Source organism: Patagioenas fasciata, chromosome 1 (assembly GCF_037038585.1).
Source record: "Patagioenas fasciata isolate bPatFas1 chromosome 1, bPatFas1.hap1, whole genome shotgun sequence".
NCBI classification, from domain to species: Eukaryota; Metazoa; Chordata; class Aves; order Columbiformes; family Columbidae; genus Patagioenas; species Patagioenas fasciata.
In genome coordinates, this window is record NC_092520.1 from 179115678 (window position 1) to 179133064 (window position 17387).

A 17387-nucleotide genomic window follows, 5' to 3' on the forward strand; every position below is an offset into this window, starting at 1 on the left:
CTTCTTACCACATGGTTGCATGCTTTTTGTACCAACCTTTTAAAAGACCAGTGTAAAAGTACTTCAACAGTGAAATTGCTTTATAATGAAAACTGCAACAGACCTTTAAGTCTGTAGGACTTACCAGAAGCAGAATGTGTTTCAGCAATAAATTATTCTATATTATACCAAGGCAACAAATTAAAAAAATGGCCCAATTATGGCTTGCAAAATTTATTCTAATAAGCAATTTAAAACAAACCAAATGTAGGGCCGTTAGCTCAGTACTTGGTCTGAAATCTCAGGCCATCTTCAAAAGAAAGAAATAAACAATTTCTGTTAGCTGGATCTAACTTATAAAGCGGCTAGGAAGAGCCAATTTTGAAGAAAAGAGATAAAATTGTTTCATCTGAAGATTGTTTAAGATCACTTGTGACGATCACAGAAGAGCATTCCATAGCTCTGAGGTAGCAGGCTTGCTTCCTCATTAAAATACCCCAGATTTACTGGCCTTAATTATTTGCTAAATCTCTTTGTAGTTCAAAACTGTTTGAATACTTTTCCTGGAAAGACAATCTCCAAATATTGCTACACTTATCAAGTTCTGTCAGTGATATGTCTCTGTCTTCTTTTCAAATGATTGCACCCATAATCTTATTTATCAAGTCTACCATCTTGCCAGCACTTTATGCAATAAATTTTGATTAAATCAGTATTTTGTTTATGTATTAATTGCAGTATCCAAAACAGCAAACACATCCAAAGTAATGTGTAAGGTGTTTTTGCAGAGTTTGTGAGAGAACTTGGAAAATCTAGACTCAGAAGTGATCAGCTCAGCTCAGAAAATTAAATATAAGCCTCCAGCTTGTTTTGATGTGTCCTTAGATACCTCCACATGAGTAGTTGCCTCATCTGCAAACAAAAGTGTCTTTTTGTCAAGATGACTGTCTGTGCTGCAGACTGGTGGGGTTATGTCAGTAAACAAGCACAGGCTCATCTCCTGTGCGTCTGTACTTCTAGTCCTGGAGCTGCCTAGGAATAAGCTTATCTGTGTATCTCTGCATTACAGATTTTCATCAATGCCATTACTCTAAAGCTTAAATATAAATATTATCAATATATTTTAGTACTTCTCTGTATGATTTTGTATTTATGTAGATATATGCACATGTAAATATAAATATTATTGTTATTATTCTCCTCTAAGTCGTTCAGGTTGGATTTCCTTGCCTTGGAAAACAAGATGGGGTCGCTGCATTTGAAGTGAATGTGATCATAATGAATTCAGAAGGCAATATTATTCTCCAGACCCCTCAGAACGCCATCTTCTTTAAAACCTGTCAGCAAGGTAATGCTAAAGAGGACGTGCCATGATACCATTAGACCTGGTCACCTAACTTGCTTATGTTTCATTTAGGAGAATGGCTGGAGAAGATAGAAATAACGTGCTCACACAATGTGTAGCAATGGTGGTGAATGCCAGGCTGTTCTGGCTCTGCCTGTGCATTTGCTGTTCATTTACCACGTTTACTAACCCTTTCCTTACTGTCAGCTGTGTCTCCCTTAGTAGGCTGGGTTGGAGGCGTTTCTCCTGCTGTTCACAGCTCATCACATCAAGGATGTTGATAGAAATGTATCATGTGAGAAGCACCTGTCAGCAAATGATTCTTGGTGCTTGGGGAGAGCTAGTCCTGTGAAAATAAGATGAGGCTAACATTTCCAGAAGGGGTGTAGGATTTGGAGAACTGAACTTCTAAGATCTGTAGTAAGGACATTGACTTCAACAAGTACTGTCCGATGCCTTATTTCAACAGTTCCTTAAATTTCAACTTGCACATACAAATGGAATGCAAAAATCCTAAATCAGAGCACTTTTGCAAAATCTGGCTTTGCCTTCTCTGAAGCTCAGATGGCAGCTTCTTGGATTTGGATACAGGTAAGGTGGTGGAAGCTGGTCCGCAATACTTGTAGTCATCAAGCTGTAAACACAACACAGGATGCACTGGTAGAAGAAGAGCACCATGAAGTTATAGCAGTGTTTACTTGGAAAGGAGGGAACCTATTTAATCTATGCACCATAAACATTATGTAATAAGACTTTCTGGATTAATTTTATACACTACAGACAGCTATAATTATCACTTTAAACTGAGGCTGTGGAAATCGAAAAATCAGTATCTTAAGGCAGTTACCCATGTCATGTGCAGTTGCATTAAATTAACCCATGACAGGGCTGGCATACAAAGAGTCAGATTTTTATCCTTCTATTAAATCTTTGTTCCTAGTCACACACGTTCTTCTCTGCACTCTTTTCTCTGAGCTAATTGGCTGTAGTGTGGCTTCAAACAGCAAGCAGCAGGAGCAGGAGTTGTTTATTCTTTGAAACCTCACTACACCTAAATAGCAAAGCTGCTTGTCTCCTTTGAAGCCTTGCTGCTGCCAGGGAAAGCAGGGGAGGGGGAGAAGTGGGCAGAGAAACAGGAAGGAAAATGGGGGCTTGGTGGAAGTAAAATCAGTCAGTTCTCTTGTACAGATTTGGGTGTCTGATGTAAATGCAACACAAAATATTTGCTATCTTTTTATTTTCAGTTCAGTTCAAAGATACTGAACTTAATAAACTTTAGAAGTAGTGTTGGGGTAATCTAATAAGGAAAGCAGAGTTACAGATCTGTATTGTGGAAAAACGTGGCTTAAATAGAGAGGGCTCCAAACCCAGTTTAGTAGTAGCATTCATCCAGGTTATAATTTCTGTGCTATTAGTTGTTGTTGTTGTTGTTACTGTTTTGATGTGAGATGTAATATTTAACAAATTATCAGTATTGCATTATATGGTCTCTCAGGAAAGCTGGGGGTGATTATTGTCTCAATTCTTTTTTCCCGGAGCAAGCTGAGAGATGCAAGGACCATTTCCCAAACTCAGAGGAGGGCAGAGGAGGAATTTTTCTCACCTCGTCTCTTCCAGACATACTGGGGTAATTCCCACTCCTGCCCTCTCCCTTTGAGGTGGACACTGCAGTGTTCTGGGACAGATGCTAAGAAGGATGAGAATGTCCTTACTATTTGGTGTTAGAGTAGGGGTGAGTTTCCTTCCGCTGAAAGATGTTGTTCATGGTTAGGAGTTCTGATTCCTTCTGCCGGGGCCCCGGTCACTGTCTCCAGTCATTCTTGGACATCCAGAAGGGCCTCCACCAGAGGAAGTGAGGAGACCAAGGGAGCGGTTTTGTGGGAGAGGAGAGGCTTTGTTGTGGTGAAGAGATGGCCACAAAAAAAAAAAATGTTTTCCTATTTTTTGGTTTGAAATGGTATGTATTTAAGCATGCATTTTCTGTAATGAATAGCAGCTCTGCATTTGGGTACAAAGAGAGAAGCATTTCCAGAAAGAGTCCTAGAGTACGTTGGTCGAACACAATAAGACAAAAAGGCCTTTACCGCCACCACTACTGCTGCAAACAGCTTTACTTCTAAAGTAACACTTTTTGTTTTGTGTTTCTATGGCCACGGATGGAAGAATAATTTTTAAATGACACTTTTCCTCCTCTCTCTTTCCTGTTTGTTTGGCAGTGTACACAGCATCCAGCCACCTGACTGATGGCTTTTTTTCTTTCTTTCTTTTCCCTTAGTCTCAGAGTTACCTTTTGCGTCCCATTAAATAGAGAGCTATAACATGAGTGCAGCAGAATAGCGCTTGTAGTTATAGCAGCCGGCATTTCCTGTGGCTTTAATCAACTATTAGATAAATTTTGAAAAACAGAAGTTTATTTGTGTATGAGTTTAACTAACAGACGTGTCACCTGACTCAAATATTAGAAGAAGGAAGGATCATTCAAATTTGTTTAAGTCCAGGGTTATGTATTCCTCTGTATTAATAGGAGTTGCAGTTTAAAGTATCTCTGTAGGCTGCAAAAATGTTTCAGGCAACATGATCCTCTTGAATTTATAGACATCTTACTGCGCCTTACCACATGAAACAAGTGCACTTAAAAGGCTATAACTTGAATTTGAACTCTGATATTGTTCAGCTAGAAATCGGTATGAATCAATGGCACATCTTTACAGCCTGTGGTCAGTAGGTGATGGCACTTCCTGAGCAAATCAGGTGACAAGGCAATGGAGGAGAAGTGAGGATGCTCTTGGAAGGTGTTCTTAGTCATGATGTTTACACGGCTGTTACACTTAAGGAAAAAAAAAAAGACCTGATGCCAACATTAAAGCCAATTGCTGTCTAATAAATTACTTTCAAGTTTGAGTTGAGATGGTTGCATTAAGATTGCTCTCTGAGTTTCGGCATGCCTCAGAGTTTTTGGAACCTTCTCACTTGGAGTGTCACCCAGCATAACATCAAGATGAGAAGGTCACGCCTACTCTGCTAAACTTGCCTTGTGGCCCTGGTACCACTGCTCATGAGCGATGTTCACATTTTCTATAGGGAGTAGGCAGCCTCTCCTGCCTGCAGCCTTCTCTGTGACACATCTAGGAAGGTATTTTTGAGCAATTGCTTTTCTACCCAGCAGTCATGTCTTCGTGGGGTTCCATGGGGTTCAATTTGTTTTGCCTCTTTTTCAATGGATTCTGGTGTTTTGAGGATGGTGATGGTACCCAGAGGTATTTCTCATCCTTGCATAATGCAGCCAGCATTGCCAAATGCTTTAACCAGTGTTTGATGGATAGTTGAGATGTGAATGAGTTGCATGACGACATAGGACCACTGCAGGAATGCTTTCATATTCCTTTCTGGCATTCTTTTTCTCTAACCTTGAAGCTGAACTCTTTCATTTGAATACAGATTTCGTCATTTTGTCACCTTGGTAGCAACAGATATAGCAATTAATGCAATGCAAGTTGCAGCGCAGTCTACTTAAGGCTGCAGAAATTGAAACTGGACCTGTGTACTGAGGGCAGGTCTAATCAGCGATGCAAGCCCTGCACTGCCTGCTTGTTCCCCTGTGGAGGAGAAAGTTCTGGATTGAGCAGGGCAGCCACATTACTCATCCACTTACAGAACAGCAGAGCAATGGAAATGCACAGTCTGTCAACAGCACATTTTGTGTTTGTTTGAACACATGATGAAACCTCTATATGTAGACTAGCAAAAAAGAGACTAATTTCTCTTGAGGAGGTCTTAGCTGAACTTCTATTTCTGCCAGCATTTGCCTGTCTGTCAGCAAATATTTTTACTGTTGTGATAAAGGAATATATTGATCCTACCAAAAGTTGGCTGACATTGCAGTATGTAATATCCAATTAAGATTATCATTATATTTTATAAAGCGGAGTGTCCAGGAGGATGCAGAAATGGAGGATTTTGCAACGAAAGACATGTCTGTGAATGTCCAGATGGATTTTACGGGCCTCACTGTGAAAAAGGTAATTAAAAAAATATCTTCTCAGCTGTCTTCTTTACTTCTCAACAAAACTGTAGGTGCTGCACTGTAGCCTCTTCTAAAAGAATGGCCTGTTCTGAAGATTTTATATGTTTTGAGTCCACAAATGTAAGAGAATCCATCTGGTAAACAGATTAAATAAAATTCTTCTGCTAATGAGGACTAGCTGGGAAACAAAGCACAGGACTTTTGTTGTTCAGCATTTGTTTATTTGGAGATAAAATCTAATTTGGAGGTAGGCTGACAATGAGGATGGGAAGATGAAGGAAAGAGTCTCCCTTTCTGTTAGTGACTAATAGCCCCAAATGACAAATCCAGGAGTGAGGGACCAAGAAACTGAGTGCCTTCACAAGGAAACTAGCTCTTCTTCCTACCTTTTCCTTCACCTCCCCCAGTGGCAGACCCTCCCTGGGGTGACCTGAGATGGAGTAAACCATCCCTGTGGGCATCCTATACCAATGGCATCCTTCACTGAGCTTCTAGATACTCTGGCTACATCCAAAATATTAAGTACAAAAGATGAGTCCTCTGGCCTGTAGGCCAACTGGAATGGTGCAGTTTGCATTTGTATGTTTAATAAACTCTTACTCTCCAAAAACCCACGCTCCAAACTCCCTGCTGGGAGGAGCCTGTGGCTACTGCTCACTCCAGGGCCATGCCCACAAGGGTTTGCTGGGTGACTGAGGACAAAGCTGTGCCAGGAATGACACCAACAATTTCACAAGATGGGTGATTCTGTGCCCCAGCTTGTCCGTATGCCTGAGTACTGTTTAACTCACTGCTATGGACCCAGCCTCGCTCAGTGGTCCAGTTGTGGGCAACCACAAAATGAAGCATTACTGCCTGATGTGCCTCCCTGGAAGAGCCTTGTGGGGTGGCCGCTACTGCAGAGAAGGCTTGGGAGAGCACAGGGGCTCTGGAGAAGGTTCATGGGGAACATGCAGCACAGTTTGGCCACCAAACCAGGACACGCGACAAGCTCCCCTGGCCTGCATTAAGTATCCATGTTTATGCTCAGGTATGCAGAGGGAGAAGGGAGGGATCATTATAAAGCCTGCCTGGGAATCCTGCTGCATTGCTGACACCTCTGAGTGCACCCCTAAAGAGACAGCCCTGTCTGCAGAGCTGAGGCTCCAGCTGCAGCACCAGAGTCCAGTTATAGAGACTTCAAATATCCAGAGGGTCTAGATGGCCCCTTTGCTCTTCCCAGTTTGGAATTAAACTGCACAAGAAGCAATTTCTGCTTACATATGAGACCAGACTGGAACATAATTTAATCTTCATTTTCTTAGTACCGCTGGATACAGATTGCCAGATACAGACCAGAGGTGCAATTGATTTAACCCACTTACAAAGATGCTTTACAGAGGTGACTTGTACATTCAGCAGAAGGAAAACTAGCTTAAGGAGGCAAGGTGCTGTGTATTCAAACAGGCAGTTGCTATCACACCAGTGATGTTGTTTCTGTTCTTCTTGCTCCTCAGCGCTGTGTGCTCCTCGCTGCATGAACGGTGGGCTCTGCATTACCCCTGGCCTCTGCATCTGTCCTCCAGGGTTCTATGGCATCAACTGCGACAAAGGTAACTATGGGTTAACCCCCCCGCCCCGGGCTCCGTATTCAGCAGCCTCTCTATTCCCCTGTGTTAGTTTCCTTCCAAGGGTGGATTTTGGAAAGTCAGGCAAGTGATGAAGTAAGTAAGTTTTTAAAGTTTTTTATCTCTTCGTATAGATGCTTTAGCACAACCTGGGAGCTGTTGGAAGTGCTTTAACAGGTGAATGTGCTGGCATACATATGCATCAGCTCCGTGAAGGGTAATTTAGATAATCACTTTAGTTGATGCACTGATAGCTGTGGGACTTACCACAAAATTCATTTATATTTCTGGCCTAGGAAAAAAAAAAAAAATCTCTCTATTTGAACTCTAGTTTCCTGGAGTAAAGATAGTTTTACTAATGATTTAGTACCTTAACTTGCTGTGCCTGAACACATGAAAAAATAAGCAGGCTATTCATTTTTCGGTTGCTGCATTGTGGCTCAGGAAGGATAGCAAGGATCAATCAGTTGTTCAGAACAGTAATTTGTAACAGTCCAAGCTACCACATTGAAAAAAACAAGTAGTTTCCTGCAGAAATATAGCTGACCTGCTCATGGCAGAACAGATCACAGAACATCATATTGCATTTATTGTTGCAGAACTGTATGATGTGAAGAGTAAATGTGAAAGGTCCTAGTGGACTTTCCAGCAAAATGATGAGACTTTTATCACTTCTTAAAAGTGTTTCAAAAGTGCATTGTAATGAAAGGCTCCCAATGGCTTGGAGGGTTAATATGAATCCCAGCTTTTTGGCAAAAAGTCACATCTAACACAATGTAGGTAATTTGGCAGGTGAGAGACAGAGCATTTACATCTATGTAACCACATAGCAAAAACTTATAAAGGTTTCTGGTCAAGGCATTAATTAAGAACTGTAGTGAAGCATCCTCTTGCAGAAGTAACTTGCAGTCCTATGTTGTGCTCCTTTTATCAGACACTGGCAGTTTCAACAGCAATAGTGATTTGATCCTTCAACGAACTTTACATGTGAGGATTGATAAAGATGTAACACAGTCTGTCCTCAGGGATCTCATTGCCGTATTGTTCACTTGTCTATTTCTATACTGACTTGTGTGTGTGCCCATGTAAAGCATTATATAGGAAAAAGCACATTTCAGTCTTCCTTTGTAAACCAGATGAAATGATGTTTTTAAACCTACTCAATGTTTATTTATGATGAGCACCAGAAAAGGCCAAGTCAGACTGAGTTCATATTAGTGACTTAACTCACTCCTGTTTTATTTGTTTCAGCAAACTGTACAACAACCTGTTTGAATGGAGGAACATGCTTCTACCTGGGAAAATGCATTTGTCCTTCAGGCTATGAAGGAGACCAATGTGAAATTAGTGAGTAGCATCTCCGTGTGCTTGCTTTCGCTTCCATCAACTTATTCTGGTGTCAGTGTCTGAATGATGAAGCGCCGCCTGCCTCTGCAGGGCTCACAGTGAGGGTCTCACACAGCTGATTGGGCTCTTGGGGAGTCAGATGCCACATGCCTTCAAACAAGTCTCCTACTGATGTCTGACTCACTGTCATATCACCTCATCCCCTGCCTTGCTTTGTTTTTACTAGTAACTGAGCCGGGTAAGAACCCTCGAGCTGTAAGTGTGCAGGCAATACTGTGGCAGATGGATGTGCTGCTGCACCAAGCCTGTGTGGAGCGGCTGTTTTCAAACGTTACTGCAATTCGTAGCTGTGTAGAGCAGATCAGGTTTGACCCCGCGCCTCTGAAAGGGCCACTATAAGCTGGGAATAGAAAGGCTTGGGGTAGAGGGAGGATAAGAGCAGAGAGCTTTCGCTTAACATATTAAGTTGCATTCACATGGCAACTTGGAAATCCATGTCACAAACATCAAAAGACTTGCTATTTTCAGAAGTTTAGCATCAAAGCAATTCAAAATATTTTAGTTCATGGTTGATCTAAGTGTGCTCTGTAAAGTTGGGGGTGGAGATACAGCCAGGCTGGAACAGATCTGGGAGGTCAGCTGTCAAGTATTTGATCTCACTAAAAGAAGAGTTTTCTCATAGCTCAGTTAAATTGGATTACTTCTATAGTTCCCCACACTTGAATAGAGTATGAGCATTTTGGTTTTGAGAACATACACCCGGGCTGTTCTTTCTGGGCTTAAAGCTTCTAGTAGGATGCTGTGCAAGGAGCTTCTCCTGCTGTAAATAATCTCGCTGACATTCCCTAGTGCCTTCACGGGAGTGCAGGGAGCAGCATTTGGCCTGGGAGGGCCCAGAAGATCTGATTTCTTAATATGCATCAGTAGAGACAAGCTTTTCTCACAGTTATGAAATTTGTATCATCAAAGCATTTGGAAATGCGTGGAAATAAACTCTAATACCAATGTGAGACAATAAAATAATTACTGTGCAAAGAAAGAGCACATATACCTAAGACCTACATTTTGCACAGTATTTACATGTAGATAAAGAGTAGATGTAAGTAAATGTTTCACTATATCCATTACAAGGAATTTTATAACTCCTTTTTACCTAATCAAAAATGAAGCCGAATGGAAGCAGTAAAGCTTCATTGTTATTAAATTAATAAAAATTGCTATTTGATACAAATTCAGATCAGATGTCAGTGAGAACAGCAGTGTGGGTTTCCACTGAATTTACCTTTGCTTATATCAAGTTCAAATTTGACACTCTGACAGAACCTCATTTCTTTCTTCAGTCTCCAAGAAGTCAGTGCTGATACTTCTCAGATGATGAATGAGTTTTGGTTCAAAGTTTGAGAAGCATGTATTTTATGTCAGTAGTCATTTTTTTGAGGAAAACTCTTAGAACTGATACCACATCATGTATAATTAAGAGTGCTCCACTTAATTGGTCTGTCCCAGGGGCTCTTGAGCTTGTAGTAGTCTACTGCTACTTTGGACAGGTACAATGGACTTTGGCTTCTGACAAAGGCTTACCTGTGTGACTCAAATTAAATTATTGAAATACAGACAGTAAAGTAGTTTCTGTACAAAAGAAAAAAATATCAGTATCAGAGTATGCTAAGAGCTTAGCTGGGATCCTGTTGATGAGAGCAAGGAAAGCTATGCACTTCCTTTGTTTTTTGTAAAGCTGGAACAGCAATTGTTAGACTGTGATTGATGGCTGCTACCACCTCTGGGCACTGAACCAGTGCCAGCACAACAGTGGAAGACTGCGAGAAATGCTAGACGAGTCTTAGAAACACCAGAGGAGAAACACAGCTCAGACTATTTTCTTAAATCCAGGGCCAGCTACATTCAGTCATGAGAGTCTTGAAATAACAAGGGGAGAAAACCTTTCAACAGGCAGAAAGCTATCTTTTGAAAACTGCATTTTTTTTTTTTTTTAATATTGTTTAAAGATTTTGACTGCTTGTCTAACAGTTGAATCAGCCTCTAAGACTCCTGGGAAATGTACTGGACCCAGTCTACAATACTAACAAGCATTCAGTCTTTCAGATTTTTTCTAGCTATGGTTATGCTTTGACTCTAATTAGTGTTTCAGTTTGAGTGCAGAGAGTCTTATTTTGTTTTGGATTTCTCCCCATTTGTTACCAACTGTTTTGTTGTTTTTTCATGTCTCAGTCAATAACAGAGAGAGTTATTACTCTTTCCTTCCATTTGTGAAAATATCTTAGTCCAAAGTTAATTGAGCTGTGCTGAGCCAAGTATTTGACTAATGCAGTTCTGTGAAAGTTGGTATCATACCCCTTGACTCATATTCTTCAGATTTACTTCAAGAAATAGGAGAATCCCCAGATTTCCTCAGCACTTCTCCTTTCAGTCATTAATTACTTCAGATCCAAATGCCTGCAAATTAGAGTACCTACAGGTTCCCTCTCCAAAGGCTTCTGCAGGGAAACTATGCTTTTGCAGAAACTCTCCTTAGCATGTTTTTTTAGTCAACTGGTTATGAAGCTTGTTTCAGGGCTATTAAGATAATTATGCACATTAGGAACAAATGTCTCTTTTATATTGATGATACACACATGCATCGCAGAAGTCTGATGGGTTTGAGAGCTGAGCAAGCACTAGAGGGTTATTGAGCTCCCAAGGGAAGTGCCTGTGACCATGATATGAGTGCATTCACTGAGATTGTCAGCACAGCAAACCAGCAGTGGAAAGGATGAGTGTTGATGCATAAATTATCATGTGCAGGTCTCAGTTAATTTCCTTTAAAAAAAAAAAAAAAAGGAAAGGAAACAGTTTGCTGCCCCAAGTTCCAGTTTTCATTTGCTCATAGATTCAGGTAAATATTAGTGCTAAATCTAGAAAGGGGTTGGGGTTTTTTTTTGCTGTTCTGAAGAATTCAGAAAATATTGTGGGATTAGAAAGGATGCAACAAGGTTTTGTACAACAGTGAGAAAAGCTGCACTGGTACATATGGCCACCAAGGAGGTGAGAGGTTGAGGGTGCAGCTTCTGGTGGCCCAAGAGTGGCCAGGAAGGTGGCAGTGAGCCCCCCTCAGCCTAGGGGTGGTCTGGCCTGTGGGGGCTGTGCTCATCCTTCCTAGAGACAAGTAAAGATTTAACTAGTCCAATAATGGAGATAAATTCTAACAAGGGATTGACAGTCTGGAGATGGGAGACCGGATATTAAGTCTGAGGATGGCCCTTGGTGTGAGTCAGGCCCAGCAAGAGCTTGAGTATGGATCTCCTCCACCAACATGGATCTCATCCCTCCCAGGCGAGTTGGGGCTAAGCAGCACCATCAGACCCAGTCTTTTCCTCTGGCAAAACATGAATGTGAGGGCAAGTAATTTCCGGATCAAAAGCCTCAAAAAATGTCTGTGAGTTTTAATTACTGTTGCCAAAGATGCTCTGCTCTTTGCAAACAGGAAAGAAGGGTGTGCTTTTAAATGCACCTTTAGTTTCTGAGCTGTAGTGTGGAATAGTCCTCACTGCACCATACACAGCATCATGGTGGTCAACAGCCACAAGGCGATACACACACATCCAATCTATCTACTGTCTGCAAGTAGCACCATACCTGTCAGTAACTGAGCCTCCTAATGCTTAAAATCTCTTGGGGATGCCACTGGGTTTCCTTCTGCTTGTGCCCTCTGGGTATGGATTCCACTCTTTGCAAACACCGCATCCGAACACTGCTGCGTCCCCAACAAAGGGTGAGAAGAGCAGGAGGCAATACTGGCTGGTGGCATGGGGGACACTGCGGACTCCCAGGTGGCACAAGTCTGGGCAAAAGCTGCATGGACACATGGGCTTTGGCTGTGCCAAATCATTATCATATTTTCAAAGCAGAAGAATGCATATAAATTGGAAGCATAGACTTGCAGCAGAGGCTTCCTGATGGATCAACAATGCACACTCCTATGTCAGCATCCAATGAGTTTTTCAGGTACAAGGCAGGCTTCTCAGACACTTGTCTCCAGTAGGTGCAGGGGACTAAGACCATTGGTTTTGTGCTTTCAATTTCTAGGTAAATGCCATCAGCCCTGTCGAAATGGAGGCAAATGTACTGGTAAGAATAAATGCAAGTGCTCCAAAGGCTACCAGGGAGACCTGTGTTCAAAGCGTAAGTACCAAAACCATTGTATTAGTCCTTGTTGTAGAGCGTCAGACTAGCTGTACAGTATCTTTATACACAACATCAGAAATAGTTGTTTGTTCAGGTTAATTTACTTTCTGGACGTACAATGTACACAGAAAGGTTTTTTACAAAAGCCTCCCCACAGTTTCTTCTGTACCCTGGGTTTCTATAAACCAGCGATGTGTCAGCTTACTAATAGCAGTTTAGTAATAAAGAAATGCTTAATAAAACATCAATACATCGCAATGTTAAAATCCAATGGGAGTACTTTGTGGGGGGATGCTGGGGCTGCCCTTCTCTCCCACTGCTTCTGGTGTACGCTCAGCTCTACTGTTCCATCTGCTTCTCCTGACAGAGACTGAACCAGACCTTGCCAGGGAATAGGGGGCGTGAAATGTTTTGGGGCTCTGCACCCATTCAGTGCAAAGTCACAGATTTACTGTGAGAACCCCAGCCCGTGACAGGACCAGACTGTCATGAGGAACAAAAGCAGGGAAAGCACATATGCAACCCTGTCTCTGGATGGAACATCAGGAGGTCAAGTGTGTGTGCTCACTATCTTACAGCTGTCTGCGAACCCAGCTGCGGCCTGTATGGCACCTGTACTGAGCCCAACAAGTGCCAGTGCAAAGAAGGCTGGCACGGGAGACACTGCAACAAAAGTAAGTGAGAAACAAACCTGGAGAGTCCCTGTTGGAGCTCTTACACATCCGATGCCGCACAGAAATGACTGCTCCAGGAGCCTTTCCAGCCTTATTAATGATGCTATGCTCCATTTTTTCCTAATCGTTAATCCAAACAATAAAATTAAGATTTTCAATACTTCATAATTTTAACTGTTGAAAAAAACCTCAGAGTTATTTAAAAGTGTTTTAGCAAGATTGCCCTTGTATTAGAAATTCCAGAATCTGGCATCAACCAGGTTTCTAGGTGACCTCGTGTGTCTTCCACCCATGCTGTGGAAGGGATCTAAAGTCCTTCAGTACTCCTCAGTAATGTCAGCTGGCCTTAAAATGTCAGGTAGGCATTTTTATAAATAAAACTCTGTCAGGTTTTAAAGCTGATTAAAACTTAGAAAAAATGTAATGTCCTTTATAAACTTTGGGGAAAACTTGAAGAGTTTTGTAAAATCTGTGCTTATGGACTTTCAAGTTCTCTTCCCCACCCATGCTTCACACACCACAAAAGATATTGTCCCAAAGCAAAGTTAAAGTCCTTAAAATGAATTTCTGTTGTGCTTATTGACCCATTTGACACCCACTGAGGCAACCGATCATTTCACTGAATTTAAAATGGCACTATAAAGTTATTTGAAATACCATTGTATATATCCAGTAACAACTTCAGATTCAATTTTATATTTCATGTGCAACAGTGTTGCAACAGCAGATCTTCAAGAGACATTGTGTGCATTCTCCTATGAGGTATTAATGTTTAGCTGAAACACTGTTAGCTAATGATTCACATTTAATGTTCTAAGTGGCGATGATTAAAAAGTTGAAAAAATTTGCAGCTATAAAACCTACCAAATAACCACAAGGAATGGGAACCTTACATTGCAGCATCAACTGAATATTATTATTTTTTAAAATTCTGTCTATGCCTATGATTTGTATCGCATTAAAATATATTAGAATAAATATAGTTTTTTCATTAAGAATTAGTATCACCTAACTAAAATGGTTTATGCTGTTAAAATGAAGTTTGGGAAGTCCACTTTTCTGCTGTTAACTGGTGGATCTGTGTTTAAGAATTTATGTCATTCCCTGAAGGAGAAATACCATTAATATAAGTTATGGTTAGAAAAAATGGAAATCAATATGAACTTCCTAAGTTTAATATGAACTTTTTCTTCTTGCAATACTCTTCTTATAGAGAACTCAAGACAGCAAGTGAAAAAAAAAATGTACTATGGATGACTATCCTCAAAGAACTAATTACCTGTACAACAAAACCAAAACTCATAACTGTGTTACAAGGAGTCAATAATCACACAGTTTTCCATCCTTAATTACTTGTGCTTTGGGTACAGCACTGCTGTGTTTAGCACTGCAAAACTCTCTTTGTATTCAGCAAAGAAATTGAGATTGGGTAAAATTCATCCCCATTTTAAGGACCCATGTAGGGCTTAAATTGCACAAACAAGTCTGCACGCACTGCAATTCGCTCTCTTAAAATAAAACCAAACCTCTCCTGATCTTGAGAGGAGATTTATAGCTAATTGGAGAGACTTGCTTCATATTACATCAAATCAATGGCTCCTTGGTAAAGTTGTTTTCTTAAAAAGAAGTGGTTAAAAAAAAATTGAACCTGGGACTCAGTTTTTCAACATCATTTCCATGAGCTTTAAGTAATGAGATGGGTAAATGAAACTACAACTACAACATAATACTTTGAATTCCATTTTTATTGCTCGTTTTCATTTTCCACAACAAAGCAGCTCTGCTAAGCCTGTTTCAGACTGTTTTTTTTTTTCCCCTGTAGATGTTTATTGTTGCTGCTGTTCTTTCTCTTTGCGTTCAGCCTTAAACCAAAGCCAAGTTCAGGTAGCTGGTGCAGGTTCTCCCCAGGGGGTGATGCTTACGCCTCTCTTCAGAGCTCGGGTCTGGTGGAGCGGTTTCCCTCTCCCTCCGCTCTGGCATGGCAGTGCACGTGTGAACCCAGGGCTAAGTGGCAGCCTGGGCACACTGATTGTCCCCTGGGCTCCCTGGTGAGGAGAGAGCATCTTTGCTTTTGGCAGCACCTTGTCCAGCCCGGGAGGGGGGCACAGAGAGGGGTGAGCACTTGAGTAAGGCATAGCAAAATCTGTTGTCCAAACGCAGGGGGAGGACTATTTCCACTTGAAATATTAGTGGCGGATCATGAGCCTGCTTCTGTGGTTTCTCTTCTCCTGAATTGGATAATTTTCCAGGGTACGGAGCCAGCGGTCTGAGCGCCCTGAGGCCAGCAGGCAGCAAGCACAGGCAGCACACACCTTCACCCAAAAAGGCCGAGGAGAGGCATGTTCCACCCGAGTCCAATTATATCTGGTGAACTCCAACATCTGAAACGGTTCGTGTTACACAAAGTTCATAGCCTTCATTAACCTCTCATGGATTGAATGTTAAAATGCTGTTCATTACAGTTGAGATTACCGACTGGAATTTTATTAGCTTTGTTATAAACCACTGAGCTGATATTTACTATTCCTTTTAAGTTTTTTAAATACTTCTATAGCATGATTATATAGGCTGCTTCTTTCAGTGCTTTGGATGGTGTTTTGTACTATACTTCAGTTATGTTTAAACTTTCTATTTGATTATATAGCTGCGAATATTTTCCAAAAATTAAGTAACAATATTCAAGCAGAAAACCTCATGGATGCTAACCTGAATCATTTCAATAACTACGGATTTAATTTGCCTAAGACAAAGGAAATGTGCCTATTACATTTTTGCTATTGTGTATTTAGACTTTTCCCTAAGAAAAATAAATAAGTTGGCTGATTAAAAAACTGAATAACTCAATTCAATGTTATTTTTGGTCTTACAGTTCTGCAAAGTACCATGTATTAAAAATACACTGCAGTGGTGCCATTTAACCAACATAATATATGGTAAACAAAGTACAACTATAATGTATGAACTTTCTGCATCAGCTTGAAGCAATATAATATATTGTAAACAAAACAGCTCTTATGTAATAAACTTTTTATACTGACAGTTATGTATAAAATAAAGATGCCGCTTTAGTTTTTCGAGTACTTCTCTGTGTGGCCTGCTGCCGTCTCACCAGCACTGGGTTGGGACACTGGCTTTTCTAGAGCACCCTCATAAAGCAGGGGTACAGTGGGGTTGGTTTCCCTGTCTCTGCTTTTAGCTCCAATGATCTTAAAAATATTGCAGAAAAGCAACGTCTTCTTGTGCATTTGCAAAGGACAGGGTAGCACCAAAGTCCAAGTGTTTCTCTCCTTGTACTTGCCTTTCACCACATCCTCCTTTCCCCAACCAGCCACACCAAGCTGGTGTGCCCTGTTCCTGGCACCTCTGGTACCCAGGATCTTCTCCTCAGAGCCTCTGTCCAAGTAGGTAATACTCCAGCCCTGGCAATGTTTCCTGATCAAGGGTGATGCTCCCATCTCGTGTTGTGTTCAGACTGTAAAAGGTTTGGGCAGTCAAGGGCCACACAGTTTGTCATGTGCTGTGGCTGGGAAGCAATTAAGAGCAATACTCACTTCAGCAAATGATCACTGACCCTTGCTGTACTGTAGTTCTGAGAACCTTATTATGTGGGAGATAAATTTAAATAAATAAATAATTAACACATAATTTGGGGCATAAAATTTATGAGTGGGATGTTTTGAGTTATAAAGAAATAACCCAGGTTTAGTAACCTGACTTTGAAGGTCTTAGTTAGTCAGTGAACCGGCAGACCAAGTAAAAAGACTTGCTTAGGCCAGAAGACAACTCTCTTAGGATCCAGTTTTACATTGTCCTTCGTTCAGTGGGACTGTGGATGCTTCCCAGCAAGCCTGACCCAACAAGAAACCAACCCCGCTTTGCCACACATGGCTGCAGCCGTGCAGGTCCGGTGCAGGGAGAAATGTGGCTGGGAAGGAGAAGCAGGGCCAGACTGATCCCCCATTACACCCCAGGCGATAACAAGAAACAGCCCAAACAAGGTGGTTTGGCTGCTTGCCTGATATCCTTCCCTAGGGATGGCAGTAAAACAGCTCAGGTTTGCTGAAGGAGCTTTCTTAGCATGGCTGTGTGTAACAGCTGTGACTGGTGTGGTCCAAAGTGGTGGTCCCCCAGCCCTCCAGTCTCACACCTCCTGTGGGACCCCCAGCACCTCCCCAGTCTCCAGGGGAACCAGGGAGAGGCTGAGGCATGGGGCACTCGGTTGGCAACGC

At 41.5% G+C, this 17387-nt stretch overlaps 1 protein-coding gene across 1 annotated transcript in view; it reads left to right on the forward strand.

Annotated features, from left to right (window-relative positions):
• The window catches only part of WIF1 (WNT inhibitory factor 1), a 42654-nt gene extending 26416 nt beyond the window's left edge, over positions 1-16238 (forward strand). Inside the window, exons 4-10 of the mRNA XM_065847832.2 lie at positions 1187-1327; positions 5248-5343; positions 6845-6940; positions 8207-8302; positions 12386-12481; positions 13063-13158; positions 15408-16238. Of these exons, the coding sequence (XP_065703904.1) occupies positions 1187-1327; positions 5248-5343; positions 6845-6940; positions 8207-8302; positions 12386-12481; positions 13063-13158; positions 15408-15529 (743 nt within the window). The 3' untranslated portion in view covers positions 15530-16238. The remainder of the gene's footprint in view (positions 1-1186; positions 1328-5247; positions 5344-6844; positions 6941-8206; positions 8303-12385; positions 12482-13062; positions 13159-15407) is intronic.
• Positions 16239-17387: the final 1149 nt, after the last annotated feature.